Genomic DNA, 27,814 nt, shown 5'->3' with positions numbered 1-27,814 from the left:
TATAAATCATAGCTAAGTTCCTATCAAAATAAAACAACATCTTATTTAACAGAAATTATAATAACAATTTGAAATCATTATACATTATTAGCTACTTTTTAAATAATTTTGTTCAATAAAATATAATAAAAAATACAAATTATAATCGCTGCACTGTTTTGTAAACATGAGTATCAATCAATTTACGATTCAATATTTGTGTTCCAATTAAAGTTTAAATTGAGTATTTGCTATTGTAAAAGTATAGGGGCAGCATTTATCACTTTGCTCACATTGGTACCCATTGGAATTATAAATATTACCAGTATAAATATTTTAAAAGTTTTCTTAATAATAACAATACATCTATTTACAAGATATCGACCTAATTCTACTGGTCATTGGCGTGTAACCTGTAATAATCTCAAAACTATTTACAATTGACCTTATCAATAAATTACGGACGGCAAGACATTAGCTACATTCTACATACACAACCGTCAAATCATTTTCAAGCTTGAAAAACATTTATTAGATCTATTTATTATTTCCAAAAAAGTATCTAAAAATGAAATAAACTTAACTGCACCTTTTACGTCTAGAGTTCAAATTACTCCAACAATCACGTTTGGACATAAATTTAGTTAAATAGTCACATCCTTATTTTCGAATCAAGTACAGTTTAATGTTTACATGAAAAAAGATTTAGAATAGGTACCTACATCGGTTTATTTCCCAATGCGTCATATAATTGGTAGGTATAGAATTTAAAATACTTTTTGATTTGCCCAAAAAGTACATTGACACAGGAAGACCACAGAAATACAAAAGTACAAAACAGTTTTTATATTCTAATAGGAATGTAATCGTCTAACCTAATAAAAGCTGTAGTCATAACGGTCTATAATCGGGTCTCATATAAACTGATGGTCTGACGTGAATCGTTCTCAACTTTTGGGGCGTCACTGTAGCATATGAAGGAGGCGACCTCCAAAAGTGGATTTGAGGTTCATTTTGAGCCATTACTATAGGCACAGCGTATTTGTGTCTCAAATTCTGGTTAAACAACGCCAAAGATTGCTTCAATTCCGGCAAAGATCTGTCAGTTTCGACCACTTGTTTTTCCTTCTTTTCTGGCAGGGATCGGCTCGTAGGCGGCAGTTTATTTCCTCTTGGGTAGAAAATAATTGACTTCCCAGTTTGTAACGGTTTTGGCCGCGTGTAAGCGACGACAGGCGAGAAAGAACGCTCTTTATTTCTCACGGCGCGTGATGAGGACCTGGTATCGCGCGATGAGGATCTGGTGTCGCGCGATGAGGACCTGGTGTCGCGCGATGAGGAAGTGGTTTCGTTTAGAAATAGACGGTGAGGTTCATGTGTTCCTGCAGCGCGGGGTTGGTGGCGTCGTGCGCGCGCGGGCTGCCCTGCAAAGGGACCTGCATGAGACCGGACGCTAGGGAGACACTGGGGGGAGGGGGAGTACTGGTACCTACTCTGGGGGAATAAATCCTAATTCATATATTGTGGCTTACGAGGTTTTATTTAGTTTTCTGCTCAACTGTAAATTTTAATACTTTTTAATTTTAATACGTTTGTCTAAAACTTGAATTTGATCCATTCAGCTGATGTTTTGCAGACATTGTAAATTAACGACTTGTTGTGGCATATAACTGGTCTTAAAATGGATGATTCAGATTAGGTAGGTACCTACCTGCTTGTCAGCCACATTGAGCTAGGTAAGTACTCTAGGCTAGGATACAATAAACTTTCTTTCTCAATTATCTGGGTGCCAAAATGTTATAAAATTACTAAGGTCATTTTAAAGTAAAGTAAAACAGTATACTAGGTAATAAAAATATATTTACCTACTTATGTCAATACATAAGTAGGTAAATATATTTTTATTACCTATTTATTTATTATTTTTGGTTATATTTAGTCAATACTTATTAAGTTATTAATGAATGGCAGGTTAGTCGCTATGTTTTTTTAAAAACGACATGAGTGATTGATATAAGTAAGCATACTAAGCATAACTAAGCATACTAAGCAGAAACGCGTGTAATTTACCTAACATTACACGCGTTTCAGTAAATCAATGAGATGAGTAAAGCTAAGCAGATGGCAAGTAGGTACAACAACATTTACATCGTACCACATACCTTGTCGTGGTCGAAATCGTCGTGGTCTGTAGTGTCGCGCTCATCCCAACTGAGTTTCTTGACCCTTGAAATAAAATGAAAGAAGTACCTATTTAATTATGGTATGTAAAAAGGAATTTATTTTTCATTAGTATATTAACTAAAATATTCCTCCTACTAACTGCGTACGCTATGTCGCTGTAAACACATTTTGCCAGTTCTTTTTTGAAGGCGTATTTTTTCTTGGTTTGATATGCTCACAATACCATATGCATACCTATTGTACACATAGGTATCTATGATTTTGTGACAAATAGGTATCTATGATTTTTTTTAACCACTTTTGTTAGGTTTTTGCACTAAACATGTTTATTGGAACCTTTTCATTATCATAGTAGTATACTCAAGACTTGAGGGTTGTGATCACCGGTAGCTCCGGCTCTCTTGACTAGTTCCTTTCAGGGAATACGAGCTTGTTGATTTTGTTCACGATTATTATTACGTGTAAGTCCTATTTAGTTCATCTCGAACCGATTGAAAGAACTGTAATATATTACCTGGCAGGAATAGTGGAGCTCGGCCAGGCCACCCCCGACCTCCCGGCGGCCCCGTGTATGTGGTCACTCATCAGCGACAGCCCGCCGCCGGGGCCGGCGGCGGCGGGCGCCGTGCTTGGCGGCTGCGGGGCCACCTTGCTCTTGCTGGGGAAACGCTGCGATTGTCGCCCCAGTGCACCTGGAATATATCATTTTGTCACATCATGGCAGGATGCCTTTGGTCTTTATTATAGTCTGACGTCAGTGTTATCAATAACACACTTGATAGGAAATAAAGATCTCATTTTGTTGAAATCGTTGTAGATAAAGATCGCAGTTGCGCGCGTCCCCTGCGAATTACTGATAAAGTACCAACGGAAGATATCGCTTGTCATATAAAAATACACCTGGCACAGTACACTCACTCCTAGTGGTCCCAGTGGTGGGCAGGGTGTCGGCGGGCAGGTTGAGGCTGCTGGTGGAGTTGGCCAGGATGGTGCTGGCGCCCGCGCTCACGCTCAGCAGCGAGCCGGAGGGCGCGGGGGCGGGCGCGGGCAGCGGCGAGCGCGGCTTCTCGTGCGACACGAACCCGGCCTTGCTGTGGCTGTGGCCGCTGCTCGCCGCCTGCTTCGCGCGCCGGCTGGGGAGTTACAAATTCATATTAATAGCTTTAGCAAATGAATATAGCTTATATATACATTTTCATTGCGCTGTGGCATCTGTCCGAGATCGGCGATAGTGTGTAACTGGCATAATATTATAAAGCACGCGCAAGACTGTAGTGGTTGTTGTTGATCACCTAGATGAAAATGTTATTTTACAACAGTCATAGCTCGAAAGCTAATTTTTTGAATAAATGAAAATCAGTTGAGTAAAACTATTTCAATTGGAACAACAACAATCTTGTAATTATTACCATTAAAAATTTTTTTTCAATAGAAGTTTTATACAGATGCTGATACACATAGTAGTGCAAAAAAAGTTTGCTTAAAAATGAAAATGTAATATGTTCGAGATACTTACACTCGGTAGATATAAGCTAGCAGCGCGCACACAAGAATGGCCAGAAGCGCCAAGGCAGCTGCAAACACCACCAAAACGCCCGCGCCTTTTAGTTCTCGGGACATCAGTCGCTCGCTCACATGGACTATCACAGGAACTGACGTCTAGAAACAATACTATAATTTAATATTTCGAAAGAAGCCCAACAGTAGTATCCACATTACTAGACTAATTAAGCCGACGCGAATGCATGAACATTTTTTATTTACGCAATGACAAAGCATGTATGCAGTGTCTAGCAAAGTTCGGCAAATTGTATCGCGATAATGCATCAATCAAAAATCAAAATCAATTTATTTATTCAGAAATTAGGCCTTCACAGGCACTTTTTCACGTCGTATTCTAATTTAAATGATGTTTACCAAAGCTACAACTACTACTACTAGCGTTTCGGAACGACCACTGCTGAGAAGAAATGCCGAAAGAAACTCATTCAAACAGTGTTGGTCCCTATTATGCCAGAAGGGCTTACCATTTTTTAAATATAAATTTATGTATAATTTTTTATCAGTAATATAACAATGTAAGTACACAATAACGTACAAACGGTGAAAAGGTATACTGAATAAAAGATCGAGCTGACCAGTTCCCCCCGGCAGCACCCGTTCACGAGTTGACGCGTGAGTCAGCCATCGCGAAGCTCAACCACAATAGAGGGAACCTCCCACCCGATCTACGACGCAGCTACCGGTTTGAAAGGTATAAAGGTAACCTGTCTGGGAGGCGTGCCGGAGTCCACAGCGGTGGCCACCACGTGCAGCGTGGAGGAGTTGAGTGCGGACAGCGCCTCCGCCTTCAGGAACATCTCGCCCGCGTCGTTCATGTAGAACATCCTGCCGTAAGATTTAAGTCAGTCCTTTATCCAGAAGTTAGGCCTTCACAGGCACTTAAATACTTTCACATACATATAGTAAATTCTCAAAAAGTTACGAACTGGCCTTTCAGTACGACCAACTTCAAATGTTAAGCATGAGATTCTAATTGCGTACTACTTATCATTTTGTAAATATCTTCAACAACTACTAGTTTTAACAACTCACTGCTCTATCGAGTGGCAGATATGCTGACTTAAGCCATAATCTGGTAACAATAAAGTTCAGACTCACGTAGCATCAGCGCCCCTCAGCGTCAGAGCCACAGTGTCGGGCGTGTCTCCGTCGAACACGTCCAGCTTGCCGACGGGCAGCAGCCCCGCGCGCGCGCTGCCCGCGTCCCCCTCCACCCTGAACTCGTACTGCGGGTAGCGGAACCGCGGCTCCCACTCGTTCACGTTGCTCACTGTTATGTTGATCGATGCTGTATCGTTCTGGAAATAAGTAGGTACGGGTTAATAGGTCACAATAGCCAGCAAAAGGCATGTAGGGTAATTCTCTCTCATCTTTGCGTGTTTCTGGCTTCATTCGGGACTGTGATATCGCAAAGGCTTCGGTCGTACTTAAGAGTTAAATATCCATGATGTCAGGATGTAAACGCCTCGCGCAAAATGCTTCGCATTACAACTGTGGTAAATATATAAGTCGGATAGTAGACAGGGCCAGTAATTTTGACTCTGAATTTGAGGAAGGTGCTAGTAGACTGCTGACTGATCTAAATAAATTTTGTGTATAGTAACTCAGTACATGAATTGTAAGAAACTTACAGCCACTCCATCCGTGACCATGACTTGGTAGTAGTAGGAGTTTGCGGTCTCGTAGTCCAGTGCCCTCCTCAGCAGCACCTCCCCGGCACTGTTGATAGCGAATTTGTCCAGGAAACTTCGGTCCGACACGTAGAACTGCAAGGGGTTCTGTGAACAAAGGTTTTATTAATTTGTAAGAACTTTGACCAATTATAATGTTTAAGTTGTTTACGCTCGTTGACATACCAAATGATCATCTTTCCCAGTGAATTATTGCTTACACTGTCGTCAGATTTTATTCTAAGTCGTTTAAAGATATCTGACATAACTTTTACGACTACCTATCGCCATCTAGTGGCAAGTAGTCGCATGCACACTAGTTAACTAAACTATCCACAAATTTACAGAATTCCTCACTTGTTTTCTTTCACTGGAAGCAAGTGGCATTCTTTTAAGCATCGTATTATGTTTTGGTACCTACCTAATCCAATCCAATGTAAAATTAAGTTAATCTTAGTGGGTCACATATACCTGTCTACCATCCCTGGGCGCCTCGGGCTCGGTGACGAGCTCGAGCAGCGCGGCGCCGGGCGGCGCGTCCTCGGGCACGGCCGCGCTGTACGCGCGCCGCGAGAAGCGCACGCCCGCGCTGCCGCCGCGCCGCGCCGCCGACACCGACAGCGTAGCCAGGGCGTAGCGGTCCGCGTTGTCCACCTGCGTGGCCTGGACCATACACCATGACAATATTACATTTCTATGAGATTAAAAAATTCAGGATTCGAAAAAACAGTTCTTAGTATCTTATATATAATATCAGTAGTAAACATGACAGAAGTGTTATCAAAAATTAGCGATATCGCATGTTTGACTTTCGTACCTACCTAATAATATTGTTTACAATATGAAGAATCAATGTTACATGCATGTTACATGTTTTATTCACAAAATATCGACAAAATGGGACACTAACGGGTTATAGTTGTCATACCAATAGAATCAGTAACCAGGCTAGAGTCACTTAAATTTTTGGATCAAATGAAATTGGATTAAAAGAACTTAGAACACGTCTGTAAGTATATTTCAACCGATGTGGTAATTAAACTAAAACAAAATCTATATATAGTTCATAAGCATGCGTCTAACAGGAAGGGGAATAACATTATTACCTTGATAACGATCGTAACTGGAAGATGCTGCGTCTCCAGCAGTTTCTTTGTAACAGCGACGCGGCCGGAGTCTCGGTCCACTGACAACAAATCGCGGTTGTCTCCCGACGAGGAGTAGAACAGCGGTGCGTTGATGCCCACGTCCTGATCCACGGCGGAGATGGGGCCCGGGAAGGTTTCTAGGAACGTGCCCTGGGAAACCAAATCAATCTTTTTATGGTTGTGAAGTCACCATTCACTTAATGTTTAGTAGTACACGCACTTAAGACTTACTTCCTTGTTTTCTATGAGATTTGACATAACTAGGCATGTGTTTATATACGTCAAAACATACAATTTCTACGTTGTTTTGCGTTGATCAGTCAAAGGACGTCAACGTGACGAAAGACGACGGAGCAATGGGACATGGGTCTTACGATTCAAAATTTAGCAATTTTATTGTTATTAATGTTTCGCTTACATAACTGCTGCAATATAACGGCCATTTTTATGGCGAAAGTAAAACCACCCTCACCACTTGCGCGTTCTCCGGCAATATCGCAGTGTAATGATCATGCGTGAATTTAGGGTTCTGATCATCCGCATCTAGGACCTCCACGAACAACGTCGTGTCGTTGTGCAACGGCGGGGAGCCCTGATCCTGCGCGCGCAGTGTCACGGTGAAGTTGCTGAGAGTCTCAAAGTCCAGGGGTTTCTTCACCACCAGGACGCTGTCCAACTCGTTCGCGAAGCCGAAGTATTCCTAAAAAATGTAGATATTATTTGGAAATAAAGTAAATCAAACTTCAATAAGGGTGAAACGTAACAGACACCAGCACCTGTAGGTTCTGGTGTGGAGATCTTGAGTTATCATACACTCTTAAGAAAGTTTCATAAATCAGTAAATTTTTACATCCATTCAAAACGTATCAAACAATTTAAGAAGTCGAAAAAGAAGAGCTGGGTCCTTACGCTGTTATCTCCAGGTAATACAGAGTAGTGTATCGTGGCGTGTGGTCCAGGCTGGTCCGCGTCAGTCGCCCGCAGCGCCGGCAGCACCCGGGACCCCACAGCCGTGAGCTCGGACAGCCGCACGCGGTACGGCGCTCCGGACCAGACTGGCGCGTTGTCGTTCACGTCCCACACGCGGACTGACACTGGGATGATGAAGCTCTGGAAACGAGGCAAATTAGGTCTTATATATAAGTCAGTATTGACTGACTTACAAGTTGGTTATAATTGTATCACCAGCTGCTTGTTTCTTATGATCCTTATGCTGAGCTGCTAAAATTAACCCAATTTTATCAGCTTTGCTCTTTAGTAAAGTTCACCCCCTGACGTCTTCATTTTACCATGTCCCTTACCCATCTTTCTAGACAATTAATAAGCCAAATGATGCAACTTCCGACCTTATAAAGTTCTGATACTGGTAATGTATCCATACGAGTATTTGTCCTGTTCTGTCCTCATAACCATTTATCTCATATTTGTAATTTCTGTCAAATAAAAGACTATTCACGGCGAATGAAGATGACGCACCGGGTCAGACGTGTGCCGCCTGTCGCATCTCACATTGACGTACACATTGGAGGGCCCCTGTCGCTCCTCCCGGTCCAGCGCCCGCAGCAGCGTCAGGTTCTTGGTGCCGGCAGCGATGCCCACCGCAGCGCCGCGCTCTTGCAGGCGTAGGGTTATGTCGCCCTGGGCTTCTGATGGATCGCCATTTACACTTAAAGTTCCTGTAATTGTAATTTAGAGATTAACGTAAAACCGTATAAAAAAATATTTTGAATATTTTGAATGCTGAAGTTCTAGGATCTAACACTGCTAATTCCCGTGGCATTTGAATACATACCTTTTAGGTATCAATGCTATAGTCTATGGGAGATGTTTCGCAATTTGACGCCACAACTGTTAGTCCAATGTTACCGTTTTATGTTATTTTTCTTCTCTACATGACGAATTTTGCTCCAACGATTTTAGAATTATATTTTCTCGGAAGAGTATTCTGCCACGGCCACAGCTTAATTAGATGTTAGGAAATAGTTTCCACACCAATGACGCTTCTTCTTGGCGTGTCGACTCAGCTAATCATATTAGTGAAGACCACCGATATTGCATTATTTACAATATTACCTATGACGCTGCCGACGGGCGTGTCCTCGCTGACGAAGAAGCTCTCGACCGCGCCGCCGGTCATCAGGTAGCAGCGGCTGTCCTGGACCGCTGTAATGTTACAGCCAAAATTATTTATACTGCCAGATATCCGAATCCATAGCAGGACAATTTTTTCTCGTAAATTGAATTCAAAATTAATAAACTACAGTTTCCAGTACCTTTATTACCAGTATTTATTTTATTGGCATAAGAGACTTCACATAATTTTAAAGATCCGGGATTTTCCGGAACCTTTAACCAAGTTGAGTTTCATTGGACTAGGGTCGTCGTTTTCAAGCAGTTAGCTGATTACGACGAAAATTACGACTTTTACGTAAGGCAATTTTTATTTCAACATTTTTGTTTAGACGCGAATTTCAGGAATTTTAGGAAGGGAATATAGCTGAAACAATTAGCCTATATCGAGAAAAGTAGTCCTATTCACCGGAAAACCAATACAATCGAATGTGGAGCACGGCGATTAGTCGAGCATACGTTAGTCATCGTCAATAACTTAATGGAGACAAAGGGGGTCAGCAGGAGTCGGGGGAAGCATTATACTTGTCTATTGGGGCCAGGGGTGCCCCCTTGCAATAATGGATAACTGACAATTCAGTATATTAAACTGAATATCTTTTTGAAAAAACTGAGATATTTATTCGGTTGGATAGCAATTCCAAATACATTATTCGAATGATGCTATTTGATTGCATTTATATTTATGATATTTATGCCCGATATTGTTTGAATAGCGCTCTCGATATTCGTTCGTTAGACTTTCTCGAAGCTCAAATAAAATTAATCTTGTTCCGATGGGCGTAGGGTTAATCTTTTTACAATTTTATTTCAGTCTTATACAGAAGCTTAGGGATGTTTAGTTAGGTACAACTATATTAATTCTCTATCGTTTTAATTATTATTCTTAAAGAGGGTTATCGTGTGATGGGGTCTACAATATGAAAAATAAAGTCTTATATAAACTTAAAAACTTGCAACGAACGTCGTGATATACGCTTCACCTGACAGTTCGCAATAATTCAACCAGCACAAAAAGTGGTTCGTTGCCGACTCGAGGCGGCCAGGCGTGGAGGGAACAGTCTCAATGGAGGCTCCTGCAGGGTCGGGCCTTCGACGCGTATCAGGTGTCGAGCTTCCAAGTCATTTAATACTATGGCTTGCTAAGTATTACGTAATATGTGCTTAGGTTTTCACAGTCTCTATGGCCACTAGTATCAGTGTATAGGTGGTTCGGTTACTAGAATTGTTGTCTAATCTGTGCTTCAGTTGTTAATCCGGGGATAACAACAGCAACTGAGCAACAGCAGTGTATTGAACTGATTACAACCCATTTCAATGCAAATGATAGTTAGTGATACATGGCTTTACAGTTATTATATTTCACTACCGCGTGATAGTTTCTTAGTTCTAAGGAACTTACTATTAGTTTCTCTAAGTGCGTTTAGATAGAACCCCTTAAAAGAAAATGTTTTTTGGGTCTAGGTATTACTGAAATATTATGTTACCAATCAAAAAGTTGCCTTACGGACATAAATAACAAATGTATCATTTTATAATTAACGAATAACTTTACCTTTATAAACAAAATATTCATCAGCTGCAGTTCCTTCAAAGATGTTTAAATATGAAAATCACAATCATAATTCAATTAATTCAAATTGAAATAATACAAAAACTAATACTTATTTATAAAACTTACAAAGTACACTTGAACAACACTGCCAGCAAGGTGATAGCAACTAGTTGATAGCTCGTGCGCGCGAGCCACGGCACAAGTGCTAGGTGCAAATACATGTGAATGACATATGAAGTATATTGGACACGACTGCACTTGCACTTTCATGTCGAGAGAGAGAAATGGAAGACCATACCGACCAACAGGGTTGATACGAACAGGACTTTACCAATGAGTAAACAAGGTATTATAATATTCTAAGGAGCTATGCATTCATGAAATCAAGAAAACGTCCAAGTTTTTCAACGAACGTTTTAATATTTTTTTATTTCCACGTGACGCGTTGATGTCTTTCGTATTGATTATCGTTGTTCTCTGACCCATATTATTAAAATGGAATTTATTCATGTACTTAGTTGTGTGGAACTGAATATATAAGATACACTCGGATCGGATTCCTTTCACATGTTGTAAAGCATATTGTAGTTATCATTTCCATAACAGTTTTCACTGACCACGACGATCAATTTAATATGTATTTCGGATCTTATTATTATTTTATTAAACATACAACTTTTAATAATAGTTGTAATCATTGCACCTACTTCAATGATCCATAGTTGTTCTCAATATGGATATTGTACCATTGGCATTGTAAATTACATTTTTGGATTTAATATACGAAGTATTTCTTATTACCAAAATTTCGTTATTGACGGCCCTGGCACGGAACACGAACATTGCCCGTAATAACATACCAACAATAATTTGCGGACTCATCCCGAGGCCTGACCTCACGCTACGTGCAAGTGCGTAATGAGGAGCAGTAGAAAGCGAAGCCACTAGGGTCACCATAATGGTACACCAGCAATGACTACCAGGTACATACTGTAATTGTGAAGACATCCCGAACGACTGACCCCAGCCGTCGTAATGAGGATGGTAGAAAGCTACGCGAGTAGGAATACTTCCGAAACGAAAGCAAAATTAATATTTTTTTTACTTTTATTATTTTGGTAAATACGTCGACAATGTTTCGAAAAATATACCAATACTTGAGCCCGCACTATATAAAAAACTATACGTACGGTATAAACCATACACATAGTATTTAATTCAATTCAAATTATTTATTGCATCCTTAATGTACAGTATACAGGTCATAATTTACAAAATAAATTATTTTATTTATATTCTACGTCAAGTAAATGTGCATCTAAATTTTTCCAATGTAACTGATTACATGTAATATTTGGTCACCCTACCCGGAGTGTAATATTCGAGATGAAATTGGAAAAGAAATAATTAGTTGACAGGCAAATAAAAAAAAAAACAAAATATGTGAACGTCCGGTTGCGTGGCTGTTACGTGTTCCGTCGCATCGCGCAGCCATATTCGCACATCGGTCATGCATTCACGTTACATTTCCACTTTCATTACGTACTTATCTTAGAATAAGAGAAATTTAGCTCGTTGTATTGTTACAATAATGATCGAGCTGCATGTGATATATTTATTAGGTCCATTTTTTTGTTCGTTTTACTGAGCAAATAGTTTTGTTTACATTTACTTCAAAACTACACACGCACAACTGCTATCAATTGGCGATGCATATAAATTCATAAGATAAACTCAGCGATCCGGGTGGAGTATACCTAATTTAGTGGAAAAACGTTGAAATTTTTAAAATTGTTAATAAAAAAATTTCTATAATAGCGTGTTGCTCGTGAAAGGAATGGGTTATTTTCATGTCAACACATTTTGGACAAACCTGGCAGCTACGAAAAGTGCAAACAAAATGCAACGGGGTCACTACGTACTATGGCTAACAAAACAAAAACAAAATGTACTTTAATGCTTCCAACAAGGACCAAGTATCACACAAATTACAAGAAGCACAAAGAAGTATTCACAATAAAATAAAAAATACGAACAATGCCATTGTAATCCTCATTCGCTAAGATAAAAAAATCTGGTTTTTTTAATTTTTACTTTTGCTTCTTGTATGTAATCAAGAATGCGTTACATTGCAATAATTATTTCATATTTTTGTCAAAATTGCGTAAGTGATACTTTTTTTTACTTTTAACTAATTAACACATCTTGTTTATGATATTGTTATAACAAAAAAAAAGGTTTTCATGAAATAACTAACATACACGTAACGTACACGAAACAGACGTTTGATGGACGTGTTGAACAGTTTACTCGTGCTATGTAATCTACTACTATGAAGAACTAAGCATGCGAACTCTACAGTCAACAGCACATCGATCTACGCCAATTCATAGCATATTCGCTGCTGGCACCGCGTACATACGGGATGAGAATATGGTTCTACAGTGGGATACATATATTTAACTACAGGTGTCGTGGTGATTGGGACTCACCCCTCGACTTGATCGACAGCGCTATGGCGGCCACTGTGGCCGGCCTGGGCCGAGGAGACGTGGCTTCTGGTCCGGCTGGGCATTTGATAAACTTCGTTAAATCAATAAAGTAAAGTTGCTCATTCTTTGCAATCTTTAAATGAAGTGGGAACATCAGCAGAGCGGGGAATGGCGGTAGTTGAGCTGAACATACATACGTTGCTCTAAAATTCTCCACATCAGTAAATGTGCAAATTGTGCAAATATACTGGCAATGCTGTAACGTTTTGCGCATGTTCCAACAACAGACATGTTTATTTTTTATATTGTTGAAACAATACAGGAAATTAATTCTTTTTTTTTTTAAGAACCCTTTCCTCCACCCAATCTATAAATTTTGTAATATATTTCACCAAAATAGTTTCTAGTCTCCTTTGTTGATTCTCACAACGACGATGAAAATTGCATGACTCATATCACTCCGGCGGCGGTAATTCTCAGAATTGATTTTCAGACAACCGGACGGGACACAGGATATACATTTGAACATTGATAATCTAACAATTTGCAAACTGTCGGAAGACCTTTTGAATCGAGACCGTATGTTTGGGTGTGGCTGTAGACTTGAAGTTATAATTTGACATTTTGAAAAAGTATATCTGTTCTATGGTAAAGTAGGTATGAACCGTTTAAAACTGGTGAAAAATTTCGACGTAAGACTGCCCTATATTGTCCCCTTGTCCGCCATTTTGAATACAAACGCCGGAAGCGGAGAGCTATCGCAGGGCAACTTCCGGTGCCCCACTTGTCTTGCACCTGCAGAATGTGGGCCAACGAGGAATTATACGAGTAGAACTTGGAAATAGACTAATATACTTATTTAAATAAATAATCATTATGCAAGTGGGACAGGAAAACGTTCATCATAAAAATTACATGTATATGACTTGCACCAACTTATTTATTTACTTAGCGATTCTTTTTCTAGGTCCGTATATAGGTTTAGGTTTACATGTAATAAATCTAGTGTTGGATACAACACGACATGGTTATGATTTTGCCTGACGACAAGCCTATAGTTAGCCGTCATCATAAAACGCTACAAATCGGCCAGAATAGGTTCGTTCGACTAGTCTAGAGTCTTGAACACGAACTCATTTTTCAAATCACAATTTCTTAAACACATAATATATTAATTTGTTTTACTTTTATTTTAATTTATTTTAAAGAATGAAAGAAAAGAATAAAGAAAAGCATACTTTGTTTCATGAATGAAACTTGATATTGTAGAAATATTTGATTCAGTTACTTCATTATCGCGTATAGTACGCCGTTCGTGATTGACGGTAATTCTATTGAGAAACGCTCTGCTAGGGTCAGCTGTGGTGAAGTGAAGCAAATTCCACTAATTACCCGTAACGCTTGTCAATCAAGTATTTTGGGTTACTGGAGTTTAGCACGGAACTAGCTAGTAGTTGAGGATTGACACATTATTTTAATCAAATTTCAGACTTCAGATACATTGTCTTATTAATGTTAAAATTCAATCACTCATACAATGCATCATTACTTAATTACATACACCGATTACACAAACAGACACCGCGACAGGTAAAAGCTGTTAATATTTACAACACGATGATAATAAAATATAATTATGTTCGCACCATATGTTTAAATCGCAGCCGTTTGCGTGGTCGAACGGTAATTGTAAATGGATTGCATCGGGGGTACCTCGCGGTAGTATCGCTGTGAGGTGCGTGTCACTCTGAAGCTGAGCGATATAGAGGATATATAAAATGTGTACGATGTGTGTTAGTGTGTTATTTGTGAATATTTCTGTACCTAAGTGCTTATATTATACATTGTATTCGCCATTCACAATAAACGTTACTCTATTCAAAAAATTATCCCATTTGACAAATCTAAACATAGGTACATTAACTTTAGGCTAACTAAAAAAATACATAAATAGCAAAATACGATGAGTAATATGTAACGAAATCTGGATCGAAACGTATTTTCTAGCTCACATAAAATAATAGCATATCTTTAGATTGGAAACCAGCATAACCCCATCGGTGATGCACATTTGTGTATAATTTATGAGTTCGGTTGTTGACATCTGATTGGTAGTTTATTGATTGCTTTTCTACCGCTGCTGCTACACGAAGAGCTTGGGATCTTTAAAGTTATTGAAACTATTATTTCTTTTTGATAAATATATCGAATTAACTTCAGCGTGGTTGGCAACAGCCGACTAAAACAAAACGGAAATCTATAAAACGGAAAAAAGTCAATAAATTTAATGTTAACATTTCCAAGATACATTACTATTTGTAATGGTTACAAATTTAATAAAAGGTTTATACATCAGCAAAGCAATTATCCCAGTCACAGTAACAAAATAATTAATGCTATGCCATTGAAATGACTCATTCATTGTAAAATGGCGTAGTACAAATAAAAGGCAAAGCCTCATCTTAAAGCTTACCTGTGAACATGTGTGTAGTTATTTAGAAATGAACAAAGCCTAATTGTTCTTAAAGGTAAGTGCTGTTAGGACTGTTTCACTATTCTCACGATAAACTAATGAGCTCTTGAGAGATCTCAAGAGCCTAAAGAGAGCATTGACATCTACAGTGTTTATGGAAATTGGTTAACCGGACCCTGTGTCGTGGGTCCGAATCATGGGTAAAATACCATTGAGACACGATTACGATAGTCTTTAGAATAGCATACAGGAGATTTGGTTAGTGGACATCTGCCAGCTATGCAAGACGCTATGTCTATATGTTTCATTATGACATCTGCAGGCATACCATCAACTTTTACGGAACGATTCAAATGCATATTTAGGAACCTAAAAAGAATCGCATAAATACTAAAAATTAACTCGATGGTACGAATTTGCAATGGTGCAATATGCAGATCAGTTTAGATCACGAAGTGGATCGCGTTAAGATATAGAATGCTTACCATCATCTCTTCCCCCTGGTTTCAACAAAATTTACAATACAAAACCACCTTATTACCTCTAATCGCATCTCGGCCGCTCGCTCATGACGTAACAGCATTGTTATTGTTGTGTTTCCAATGAAAAGCTAATATCATCATTATCACGGCGCTAACTGGATCGGAAACATAATTCGATAACAAGATTACCTTTCTAAACAAATTGATTGCTGGGAACACTTCCGCAACACCGGCCAAGAGCGAGTTGGACTTTCCAATGTAACGATACCGTTTACCTCTTTTGTCTGGCTGGATTCGTGTGTGACTTTTATTGTATTCATTTGTCCCGGGACGTCGCTGCAGTAATATTAGGCTAAAAAGTGTTCTATATATCAGAAATAATGTACCTAGCTACCTACTTGATAAAATATTTTTTTTAATCGGTTGAGATCGGAAGATTACACCTACAGACAAACTTACAAAATCTTCCAAATATTTTATTCTTCCTATTATTATTCCTTTATAATATTGGTTTTACATTTTACTTTGAAATTGTACGGATAAAGCTGCAGGGGCGCAATGAATTCGATAATAAATAGTCCGATTATTCTATTAACATGATTTACAATTTTACGGATCTCTAAATATAAATTTGAATATATTTTCAGAGTTGTCAGTTACCAGCCAGACTTTACACTTTCTCCGCCAATTATAGCATTCAACTCATTGATTACTGGTTTCTTATCGATGGGAATCTGATCGGACGATGTTATGGGAAGTGCTTCTTCGAATCAATGCGTAAATCGTGATTAAACTACCATGTAATTATTACCTACCTATAACAGTAATTATTAATTTTTATTTGTAAATTTATTGCTTATTAATATTTTAAATAGAAATTATATTATTTTTATTCCCGGGATGTAATTCACTGTTGATTCTTACCGGCCAAGGAGGATGTATTTTACTTACACAGGTATGTGTAAATTCTTATTACACTTTTTTTGAATACTGATTTATCATGGTTATAAAATCAGTTTAGCAGCTCTTTTTATTTAAATTGTACCATAATTGTTATTGTTCGAAATAAAAGCTTATACCAATTTAGTGTTATTTTTAGAATTTTGAACCAGATTTTCACATTATGTACGTTATACGTTTATTATTATTTATTATACGTTTTTAAACGTTATGTGAAAATCTGGTTCAAGATTCTAAAAATAACACTAAATTGTTATAAGCTTTTATTTCGAACAATAACAATTATGGTACAAGTAGAGTTCAGTAACAATAATGGTAAGCCCTTTTGGCATGATAAGAACCACTATATAAATAAGTTTCTTTAAATTTCTTCTCAGTAATAAGTTATAATAAGTTTCTGTAAGTTTCTTTAAAACTTATATACCACTATATAAATAAGTTTCTTTAAATTTCTTCTCAGTAGACCGGGTGTTCCGAAACGCCAATAGTTTTTTTTTTCATCATTCATCATTTAAATTTGGCATGAAAAGTGTCCGTAAAGGTATAATTCCTGAATAATGCTTTAACTTTGACTTTCTTATGATCAGTAGACATTCATGCTCTATTCATTGGATGACAATTACTTGTTACTAAATAAAAGCTTTTTATGAAAACGATGACATAAACCGACACCGACTTTGAGACCACTCGGTATAGTGTTTACTCTGTACTGTGGTCGAGGGGTCGCGCGCCGCCATGCGTGGTTCCTGCCATCGCCGCTTACGTCAGAAGACTGGCTGCTGTTTGAATAGGTTGTGGCGAAAATAATGATGGATCCAGGAAGCGGTAATGCGGTCAAGAATTCAATACGTCTTTATGTCGCGCCAAAATGGGAGCTTCTTCCAAAGTAAGACAATGGACAAAATGAAAAAAAAATCTACATTACAATTATATGATAATATGAAGACAAAATTAACTTACCTAATCTAAAGTAACTAAAATAGACAGGCATACCTTTTAATATTAAAAAGCACGTCAGAAGTTTCAGCTCTTCAAAATCTTTCTTCACTAGACAATAAAAGCAATCATTAAAGCAATATCCGAGAAATGAATCGTGTCTGATAGAGACGTGAGGAAACGTCGGAGGTTCGTGCGTTACATTCATGTTATTGTATTGCAGTTATTAATGTCGACACTGAGGCGTTTCGGACTCGAAATCAAAACTGCAACCACACAAGGTCGTCTTTTGTCTTTGCCCAATGGTGTCCGATTTAACTAGAGTCCCAGCTAATAAAGGGGTTTAGAGTGCGCGAGCTGGCTACTTAGCGATACCTTCCAGAAACACATTTAGGTATTCGACACTGTCACCACAGTACCGAGTTCACGCCACGCCAGATAATTTTGCTCGAATGCGGTTGACTGTACCTATCCTAAAAGCTAAATTTAATCCATATTCCGCTCAGCAGTTTTTGGTACAGAATTCAAACTCTGCTTTTTCCAGCTTCCGTGGCTAAAAATATTATCCAAGTTCTGTCTAGGTTAGTTTATGAACTATGTTATATTTAACGAAAAATTCTGGATAAGTAAGAGCACGACGTGTCATGATTCGCTCGGCTGCTTTACATGCTTAATATCACGCTTTTCCTCAAAAATTTGGGCTAATGTCCTTTCTACTAAATACTTAATGGCCCACTGTTAATCGGCATTACATTGATGTTTTCAAAATAAGCTCTTTCAAGCAAGAATCAACGCTAAAATTTTAAAAATTAAAACATAAAATGCAGCTTTTCTTTGTCAATAGTAATGTATTGATTATTCCCTAAGCATGAAAGACTGACCACATTTCTATAAATACTATAATATTGTTATTGAGAACATCGAGCAAATTGAGAATAAGACAAGTATTATTGAAATTTATAAACACTAGCAACCAAAGGCATCAATTTTGAAGAGTCACGACACGACTATAATTTCATTATTTGCTGGAGATGTTTAGCAACGTGTCGCAAGTTATACAACTAATCCACAGACCATTGAACTGATCGAATGGAAATTAGGAAGAAACCGTAGCAACAGATTACTATCGAATTCATTATGAAAAATTGATTGATACGGGTATAATGGACTTCTGCTATCGAGGGCATTGCTCTTGGGTAATTTTTCCATTACTTTTGAAATAATCCAATCTACCTGCCTACACAATATACATATAATGCCCTATTGTAAATATTATTGTTAATTTAATTATTAATAAGTGTTTTGATTATTGCAAATTTTATAGAATAAACTCACTGGGAAACTACTATAGGATTTCATTAGTAGTACTTTCATTATTCATCTGCCAACAGCAAGATTTGTCACTATAAATTGAGATAGTTATAAAATAGTTATATACCACCGTGATATATGTCTAGGCCTCACACCTTGGCGTCCCACATTGGCTAGATTGAGATCAGATGTATAAATTAGACAGGGATACGAGCCCTGCATTCTTTGTTCTTTATTGTTGTCTCCACGACAACATTCGTCAAGATGAACGTAGTTATTAGAATATTTTCTTGAGCTCAGAGCAATTTGGAGCTCGGAGTAAAATATCAACTTCGAGGGACGTTTTTTATACGTATTCCATTTCGTGCTAAATGATTACAAGACATAATAATTACTTACCTGTCATAATAACTAAATTCAGCTAATTTGCTAATAAGCAACAATGTTCAGCTATCCAATCATTTTCCAACAATAACGCAGATAGCATCTCTCAACTGGAGTTCACTGCCGCGAGAAACCCGCGACATTGATGCCATAATGGGTGATTATACATTTTGTAAAGGCCAAGAAGTACCACAGACAACTTTATGAATCAACTATTAAGACGACTGATGAAAAGAATAAAAAACTCTGTCAGCATTGCCAATTTTGCCAACGAAATGGAGACCTTAAGGACCTTATGGAAAGAACAATAAACTTTTCTATTTTATCCCTTTAAGTAATAAATACGGTGCACACTGAAATCTGGAACACTTGATTCTTAGTACATGATAATGTATTTGAAGTAAACAGACAAAAAAAATGTTAATGTGAGGAAGAGGCTCATTGTGGCAGGCGAATTAATATCGTGTTTGTGATGCTAACAATTATACACGCGTAGTTTCCGACAGCTTCTCCGGTCGGTGAAGGGATCTTTGTGAAGATGGAGGAATGAATTGTACTATGAAGGTTGAGAGACCCTCCAAAATTCATTGTTTTAAGTAGATACAAATGGACATCATTAAATGAAACTGACTTGTGTTGTGGGCAAGTCGTGGGTCTAATTGATAGAAAAATAGATGGTCGAAGGCTTGGAGACGACACTAGGTCAAGAGAAACTAGAAAAACCCTCTAGTCTAGATTATTGTCAGAGTTCACTAGTTTATTGCAGCTTTATCTACCAGTCCATACAACTAGTTTTCAATAGACACTATGGTAAAATCAACTATAATTTTGGACTTGTGACTGCAACTTCCCCTTTCGTCAATATTGCCTTCGCCACTTGTCCTCAGGTTATGCAACTGGCCCCAATGGAAGGAAGTGCCGACAATAGCTAGAGAAACTGCGTCCGATAGTTGTCGAGGAAAAAACTGTTTACCACAGCTGCTATCCAATACGCTAGCCGGGAAACTACAGTGCCACTTTATATTCATAATTATATGAGTACTGTAAAATATGAAGGATGTGAAATCTGAATATTTGAAGGATGTGATTTACAAGTGTGATTTCCTTTCAGATTGCGACGTGAAGGAAATAGCTATCGCGTGACGTGAAGCACCTACTTACTTCCAGAACTTTCTATAAAATGAATATATTAACATCCTTGATAAATCATTTCGTAAATTATCAAGCAATTGGACACGTAGCGGGAAATGAGATGGGGCACGTTGCGGGAAACGACATGGGACAATTTGCAGGAATCGGGATAGGACAAGTTCCGGAACGAGACACGCGGCGGAAATTGCAACGGGAAACAGGGAATCGAACTAAAGATGACAAAAACTACGAATTTGAATAATAGTAATGAGAAAATTTTACGTCTAAGAATAAGCGACAAAAGAATAACTGAACTTTTACTTCGTTTCCTTTTAAGAACTGAAATTCCCGCGTGCGAAACCGCCGTCAAAAGCTAGTTAATATATATTATTATTATTTCTATATATTTTATGCATAAAAGTGAACAAAGTGAATAAAAAGTAAACAAAGCCCAATTAGTAAATTGACATTTAATACAAACTGATTAAGTAGCTATGATAAGTCGTTTGATAAATTCATCAATTTAATATACGTACCTAAGTACCCACTCAGTAGTTACATATCTGATTACTGATAATGAAAATTCGTTACCTATTAAAGCAAAAGCTTCAAAAATTGTTCTTATTGGCCAACGACCAATACTGCAACTGCAGCAGGAGTATAGAAATGCACATTTACTGTATGAATCGTAACGCAGTAATGGCTATGCAAATGCGGATGGCGTGCGGTCGACTGCCCGTTCCCGAGGATTTACTGGGCTGACCCTCGGTGTAGGGTCACTCACCTGTCTTTCATTCAGAATATCAATTACTGCTTCTTCACTTACTAGTATACTCAAGAAGTAGGTACATTTGACAAAAGAGAAGACAATAGATTTCACAAATGGTTCCCTCTTGAAAATTTCCCTTGAAAGTCGTAAGGATCTCTATAGAATAGCCAGTGTTATGTTCATTTCGCTCACACAGCTTGACCAACTGCTAAGCATCTTCGTCATCATAGACAGCCATTGCATGTACATCATTTACATCAATTGAAGTGACTCTGAATGGGTTATAAGCGTTTCTGAATAAGACCTCCGTCATCAGAATAATATTGTAACGTTCTAAAATGACACTAATTAATCAGAAGATCAATTGGCTACTACGAATATTACGAACAAAAAGCCTCTATCTATCAAGTTTATATGAAACTCAATAGGTTCAAAGCGATCATGTTATGTACAGTCGGCATTTTAGTCTACTCGAAAATTCAAAAGCGTCACTATTACAGTAAGTATCCATTCAGGGTAACCAACCTCAACATGCACTGGACTGTACAACTAATTTGAAATGTAATACCGCGCGGCCAGGGAATGTAGAACAGATTTTATTACGATGGCGTGTCGGGCGCTTGACCTGCATACGGTGGATGACTGCCCCCACCCCGGTGGATATATTAATGGTGTTGTGATTTCATTTACATTGAGTGGATTCCTTGTGTTGACCTAACAAATTACGGACACTTGTAAAACGAACTGCTTTTTTAAGTAACTTAAAAATCCCTCTCTTGACCTCTTTGTAAGCCATTCTTGGATGCAACAACTGAACGTGCTTATCGATATTTGAATATGGATACTTGTTATAATATTACCTTGAGCGTCGGCGGGGTGACGTAGGGTCAGCAGCAGCATCGCCGTGAGCGGCACGGCGGCTGCTGACGGCAGCGCGCGCGCCCGCATGCTGACGCTACCGCTTGGGGCGCATCACCTCAGCAGATCTACTGGCGACCACCTGGAAGTAGAATAATTAAGTTGTAGGACTATTGATCAAACCTTAACCTTTTCTAATGTGGCCTGCAATAATAGTACCTAGATTTATTTCATTTGATAGATGGTTAGCCCGTTTGCGTAGCATTACCCCAAAAAAAAACTAAATAATCAGTCACAGTCACAAGTAATTACTAATGTATGCCCGGTAGTAGTAAATGCAGATTTTCATTTTACGTGGATAAAGTAACAAATGAAAGCGGTTAATTAAAACAATAACAGAATGCAACGTGCCACAGTCTAGCTATCCTTGATTGAAATCTGCAGAGATAACATCAAGCGTTTTGTGTCACAACGTTAATTGTTTACACTGTATGGTGTTCGGGCCTTTCTAGAAAACGTAAATAGTTTTATATTATCTGTGACGACTGTGGCCAAGATAATGCACACGCAGTGCTTGAAATAAATGTACCTACCGTCATATTTTTACATCTTCATATTCTTTTTTCTCTTAAATTTCTGACGTTATGTCCTAATTCATTTCATTGTCAAGAAAATTGGAACTCTACAACTCTATTTTATCTTCAGTTCCATTTGATATATAATCGCACCCTCCTAAGGGAAGTCGTGCACATAAGCACGTACGAGACATGAAAGTACAACCATCAGTCAACCAACACATCACTCGATAATAGACTGGCACATCAACTAACGTCTGGGGGCGAATTTAGAAAGCGGAAAACATTCAAAATCTGCAGCTCCATCTCGCTTTCTTCCTCGCGATTCATTTACATGCCCATTGTTGAGTTCAGTCGTTACGGTGCCACGTCACTACTCACCAGGCTTAATTATGGACGATTTCGTTACATTTCGTAATAGCAGTTCACGTTTGTTGATATATACTCGTAAATGTTATCTTTGTTGCATTACACTTTGTTGATTGCGATAATTGTAGCGAGATTGTTTCCTTCAATAGGAAGTATCACGAAGGGGTGAAGGTTATCGGATGGAATACATGAAGCCGCTGTATTCTCTCTATGGTCTAAATATTTTTAGTCGAGAAATTAAACTGAAACCTTTTTAACGATTATTACGAGAATCGGTAAAGGTTAGTGCCAAATAATTTTGTCAATACAAGAGAATCAACACAATCTTGACCTCAAAGTTGAGCTCTATATTGTCTAGTTTCTGCTGCATTCGCTTAACCCGTGGCACTGCTGCTGCATTGGTTACAAATCGCCACAGACCAGCAGAATGGTCACGGTGTAACAACGCTGTAACCGTTAGCGGGATCTGGCGGAACGCACGCATCTAACGTGCGTAATCGTTTTCTGATTAGTTTCTGGGAACTGATTGAAACATTTATGGTTTGACGTTCATATGGCAGTAGTGGGCAAGATGCTTCTCGTAAGGATCGTTGACTGTACACATGCATGGTCCATGTTCAGAACTAAAGGAATATAGAAGCAGTTATTACTCACGTAAATGACGTGTACCTATCCTATTGTTTTCTGTGTTATTTATTAATTATTTAGAGTATTTGTTAGGCACATAAGTATTAATCTTCTAAAACTGTTTGAATAATTAGCAAATTAATTCACTTTTAACAATTTATGAAAACACTAATTAGCGCAATTCGTTCTCATTTGTGTTATTTTACTTTTAAATACTGTATTGTGTAACATCCATTCTTTCAATCATATATTCATAAAAACATGGAAAATTAGGCCAGCTTTGCAGTCACACCATTGAAAATATATTAAATTGACACCTTTGTTAGCGAATTGAATCAGTCATGGTAGTGTAATACATAATGACCATGTGATGGGAACAGTTTAGCAGTGTTTTGCTTTTTATAGACTGATATGATTTGATAACTCCATTGATTGCCGCAGTCGTCTCGCCCGTGGGAAATTCTGTAGGTTGAATGGAGTGTGGGCCATTAGGTTAATGCTGTGTAGGAAAATTTAAAAAATTAAATGAAAATAAAAAATACACAGGCATACATCTTCGTAGTAAATAAGCATGTGTAAAGAAGCAGTTGAAAGAAAGTGAAGATAAGAATCAAATCTATGATATTGTAAATAGTTACATCTGGTAAGCATAGTGTTCTGACAGAGACAATATGGCTTCGATTACGCTGTCATTATCATTTAATCACCAACGCTTCATAAGATAGGAAATCTATTTATTTCTATGACTATGTCATAATAAGGAATGCGATCACATAGTCTAAGGTAGAGCTATGAACCCTGCAGGTCTCGTGGCGGCGGCGCCGGTGCAACTCACTCGGAACGAGTGTTATATGCTGCGCGTGCGCATGACGCTGGCTTTTCGCATGTAACATAGGTATTGTAATAGGTATACCTCGAAACTAGTCTGTTTTTTGTTAGCAATAAAACAAAGGGTACATCAGGTAGGCTTGAATTGTATTTTTTATTCAGATTATCGTGCTAGCTACACTACTACTACACCATAGATGACAGTACTCTACTCCATGTCTCAACCTGCTTATCCTAAGATCTATGTGGGTATTGGCGCGTGCCATGTGGGTCTTCCCGTTGTGCGCCGGCGCCGCCGATCGCAGTCGTGTACAGTGGACTGCAAGTCTGCCCTACATAGACCAATAAGCGATGGTAATAGTGACAAATTGAGGTAGATTGATGTGCCTGTACTCTTTTACCAGGAAATTACACTCATCAAGCAAGTAATAGTATTGATTTTGAAGACAATAACTAGCAGTTAAAGATATGCTCCGGGGAGGCTTCCGGAGACTATCAAAATTTTGGATCGGATACATCTTCAAAATACCTATTACACATAGCATACATAGCTGTGCTCCAACGTATTGCTTCAATTTCGTGGCGGATAAATACTTTGAAGTCTTCAAAGAATAGATCTATCCTCCATAGTGAATCTTTGGTAACCTCTCAAACCTAACGTCACCTACAAGCCACGGGGTAAGTTAGAAGAAAAAGCCGCATTTATTGGTGGAATTGAAGAAGTCATCCAATATTGAGAGCAGATAAGACAGAACCTATATAAGATAGTAAAACTCCCTTATTACTATCCTAACTAATGTGCGTGTGGTCTGAGGGCGCACTTCCCATTGCAGTGACCAACTGTTTTACAATGAGCGCGCTCGTCGCAGCTATCTAGTTCGAAACTTATTATTTTAATTATAACACATTCGCGAGATGGGCCTTTTACACTTTCTAGTTTCGTTTGGTTCACATTTTAATGCTAATTGCCGTGGACCATGCTTGCTCTGTGAATTATTGGCCATTTAACATAGGTGGTGTTTTATGGGTGAGGGAAACTGCTTAGATGTACGGAGAATGAGTGTTTTAAATGTATTTGATAAGAGTACAGTAAAACTGACCAAAATGTATAAAGTTGATGGCGGCTGAGTTTTGTCCGTCCTCGACTACAAAAGATATTAGTAGGTACAATAAGTATTTAGGTAGTTTTCCCAAAAAATCAAATATTTCAATAGCGTCCAAAATTGAATGAGTGAAATCTGTGGCAAAGCTGTAATTGTATCTAAAGCAGTACTCATGAAATATGGGTCGGTTACACGGAACTTTGTGGTCGGTTTAGCTTACAATCATAAGCTAAACGACCAATGTACTTAATGGGTCGTTTAATATATTTTCAGCTCTGTCCATCAGCAGGCAAACTTTTTTAATATTTCATGCGGAGCGCAAACCGTCCTGTTTTTTTTTTTTACTTTATTGTGACATTTATTTTGATTTCTTCTTTTTTTCTGTATCGGATATTCAGATTATATTGTTAACAATGGTATCAGATTAGGTTTATGGTTTTTTATGGGATTAGATAGTGTTTTTCATGAAATGAAAAGTGTATTTATCTGACTAAATTATTGTACCTATTTCTTAAAGAATGGAAGGTAAGGTCTGCAGCGAAAGTCCAGTCATACCTATTTTTAAACCTTCACACGTATGTCATTGCAACTTCACACGTAGTCGACTGCATTTTTCTCAAGAATTTATTTGAATCCAATAGTCCACATTCCGTCCTTTGGTCACAAACACAATATCAGGGGCTTGTATGCTTATCACAATGTTTGCACAGGCATACGCATTCATTTTCCCTTATTATTATTATTTAAGTATGTAAATAAGCCCGGTGCATGGAGGGTGTGCCTGTATGGCGCGGACGGATGCGATGCCTGCAACCTGTCCTGCGGAAGCGCGCCCGATTGAGCCAGGACGTCACAGGACGCGCACTTAGGCACCAACAACGCGCAACGGCCCGAATAATCACTACTCTCTTTTCGAGTGTGTTATTTGCTAATAATAATGGAGTCAGATTTTATTTAAGTCGCCTAAAGCCATCTGACATGACGTTTACGACTAGCTAACTTCCCTATTATTCGTCAATATCAGCACCGTTACGAGTTGAATCCCAAAATTTAATCTCAACAGTACATAATATAAGTCTATTCATATAAGTAATATCTTGAATATAAATTTACACTGATATATTATTGATCATATGAGGGCCATCAGCCGCATTTTCTGTAAGCAGTTCTATATGAAAACTTTTTTTATTAACTTTTCACACCACAGACCATGTATGCGTTGACCGTAAAATAGGGAATACTAGACATAGGTTGGTACCTAATGTTACAATATTTTACACAATCTCGAAGTTGCCTAAATAATATGCTTGACATTTTAAGCAAATTACTTAGGCAACTTTGCATTGTTCGTCCGTTCTCAAAAAGTTTTGACTTTAGGTGGTAGTAACTTACTTTTCGCAAAACAAAAGCCGGACGCAATTCAAACTCCAAATAATCGAACACTGAACAAAACACAAGTTGCGAAGTTCAACTTGAAATTGATCACTGCACACAACGGGTAACTCCGCTCGGTCTCGCGGACCGTGATGCGTGACCGGCGAACGGGACTGAGGTGCTGGAGCAACTGGCGGGTTGACGGCAAGCGTGAGGGTGGGGTCGCCACGGACCGGTGCACCCCCATGAACGTTTGAAACTTTTGTTACGTTAGGATATGGTTATAATTTTTACGCTTACTCTAAGTTAGCTCGTGAGAGTTGGTCATGGTAGTGCGATTAGTCAAAGATTTTATTAGGTACTTTACACACTTGAGCATAGAAACGTGTTTTACTTTTATGCAGCCAACCAGCTGGATATTGGTACAATTAAAGATAAACCAGTCAGCTCCCAATTCACGCAGATCGGTCTCCATCTGTGGTTTCCACACTGTCGCTCCAAGGTAAGAACTCTGGCGCCCTCGTTTTAAAAAGCCCTGTGAAGTAAAGATAAAGAAAGACATCCAATAGGTGGATGTCATACACTGCACAACTGTCGATATTTATAATAAATGCAATGCATAACACATGGTATGGCACACACAAGATGGTATTAATTCATAGGTAAATTTAATTTCCGGTGATGGAAGACATCAGGAGGAAACCTGAGGTACTTTGGTTGATTATCAACTTGTGTGTGAAATGGAAAAGGCAATGGCAAAACCCCTCCATTTAATGCCAAGAAAATTGTTGTGTGTGTTTCATTCCACGTAATGACTACAACCACGCTATAACCATGAGAAATACGAGTATTTGGTTTTAATATTCTTGTATATGTATACGGTTCAATTCAATGGTTCAAGGTAGAACAGAAA

General features: G+C 38.4%; 1 protein-coding gene across 4 annotated transcripts; it reads right to left on the bottom strand.

The window, feature by feature from the left end:
• Window positions 1-41: 41 nt before the first annotated feature.
• On the bottom strand, window positions 42-27,079 carry Cad96Cb (Cadherin 96Cb). 4 transcript variants are annotated; one of them, XM_053745705.1, is made up of 18 exons: window positions 26,920-27,079; window positions 22,028-22,167; window positions 12,722-12,796; window positions 10,230-10,262; window positions 8,618-8,707; window positions 8,021-8,220; window positions 7,454-7,654; window positions 7,017-7,244; window positions 6,503-6,694; window positions 5,868-6,059; window positions 5,358-5,504; window positions 4,825-5,024; window positions 4,431-4,551; window positions 3,680-3,822; window positions 3,082-3,296; window positions 2,678-2,855; window positions 2,142-2,205; window positions 42-1,398 (listed from the first exon to the last, which is right to left on the bottom strand). In XM_053745705.1, the coding sequence occupies exons 2-18, from the start codon at window positions 22,113-22,115 to the stop codon at window positions 871-873; spliced, it is 2,895 nt and encodes a 964-aa protein (XP_053601680.1). In that variant the 5' UTR covers window positions 22,116-22,167; window positions 26,920-27,079; the 3' UTR covers window positions 42-870. The 4 variants fall into 4 exon arrangements, with proteins under 4 accessions (XP_053601680.1, XP_053601681.1, XP_053601682.1 ...); XM_053745708.2 differs by having other exon boundaries at window positions 1,189-1,403; XM_053745706.1 differs by lacking the exon at window positions 10,230-10,262.
• Between the last annotated feature and the right edge of the window lie 735 nt (window positions 27,080-27,814).

Source organism: Plodia interpunctella, chromosome 5 (genome assembly GCF_027563975.2).
Source record: "Plodia interpunctella isolate USDA-ARS_2022_Savannah chromosome 5, ilPloInte3.2, whole genome shotgun sequence".
Lineage (NCBI taxonomy): Eukaryota > Metazoa > Arthropoda > Insecta > Lepidoptera > Pyralidae > Plodia > Plodia interpunctella.
Note: the sequence above shows the minus strand (reverse complement) of the source record. Positions and strands in the feature narration are given on the sequence as shown.

Bases quoted from the DNA above. Each gene is read 5' to 3' on its own strand.
- Cad96Cb (XM_053745705.1), bottom strand. From the start codon at position 22,115: ATGCGGGCGCGCGCGCTGCCGTCAGCAGCCGCCGTGCCGCTCACGGCG. The intron at 5,025-5,357 runs GTAAGTTTCTTA...ACTTATTTCCAG, and splicing joins TGGTCACGGATGGAGTGGCT to AACGATACAGCATCGATCAA. The intron at 3,823-4,430 runs GTTACCTTTATA...TATTGTTTCTAG, and splicing joins CCGGCACGCCTCCCAGACAG to ACGTCAGTTCCTGTGATAGT.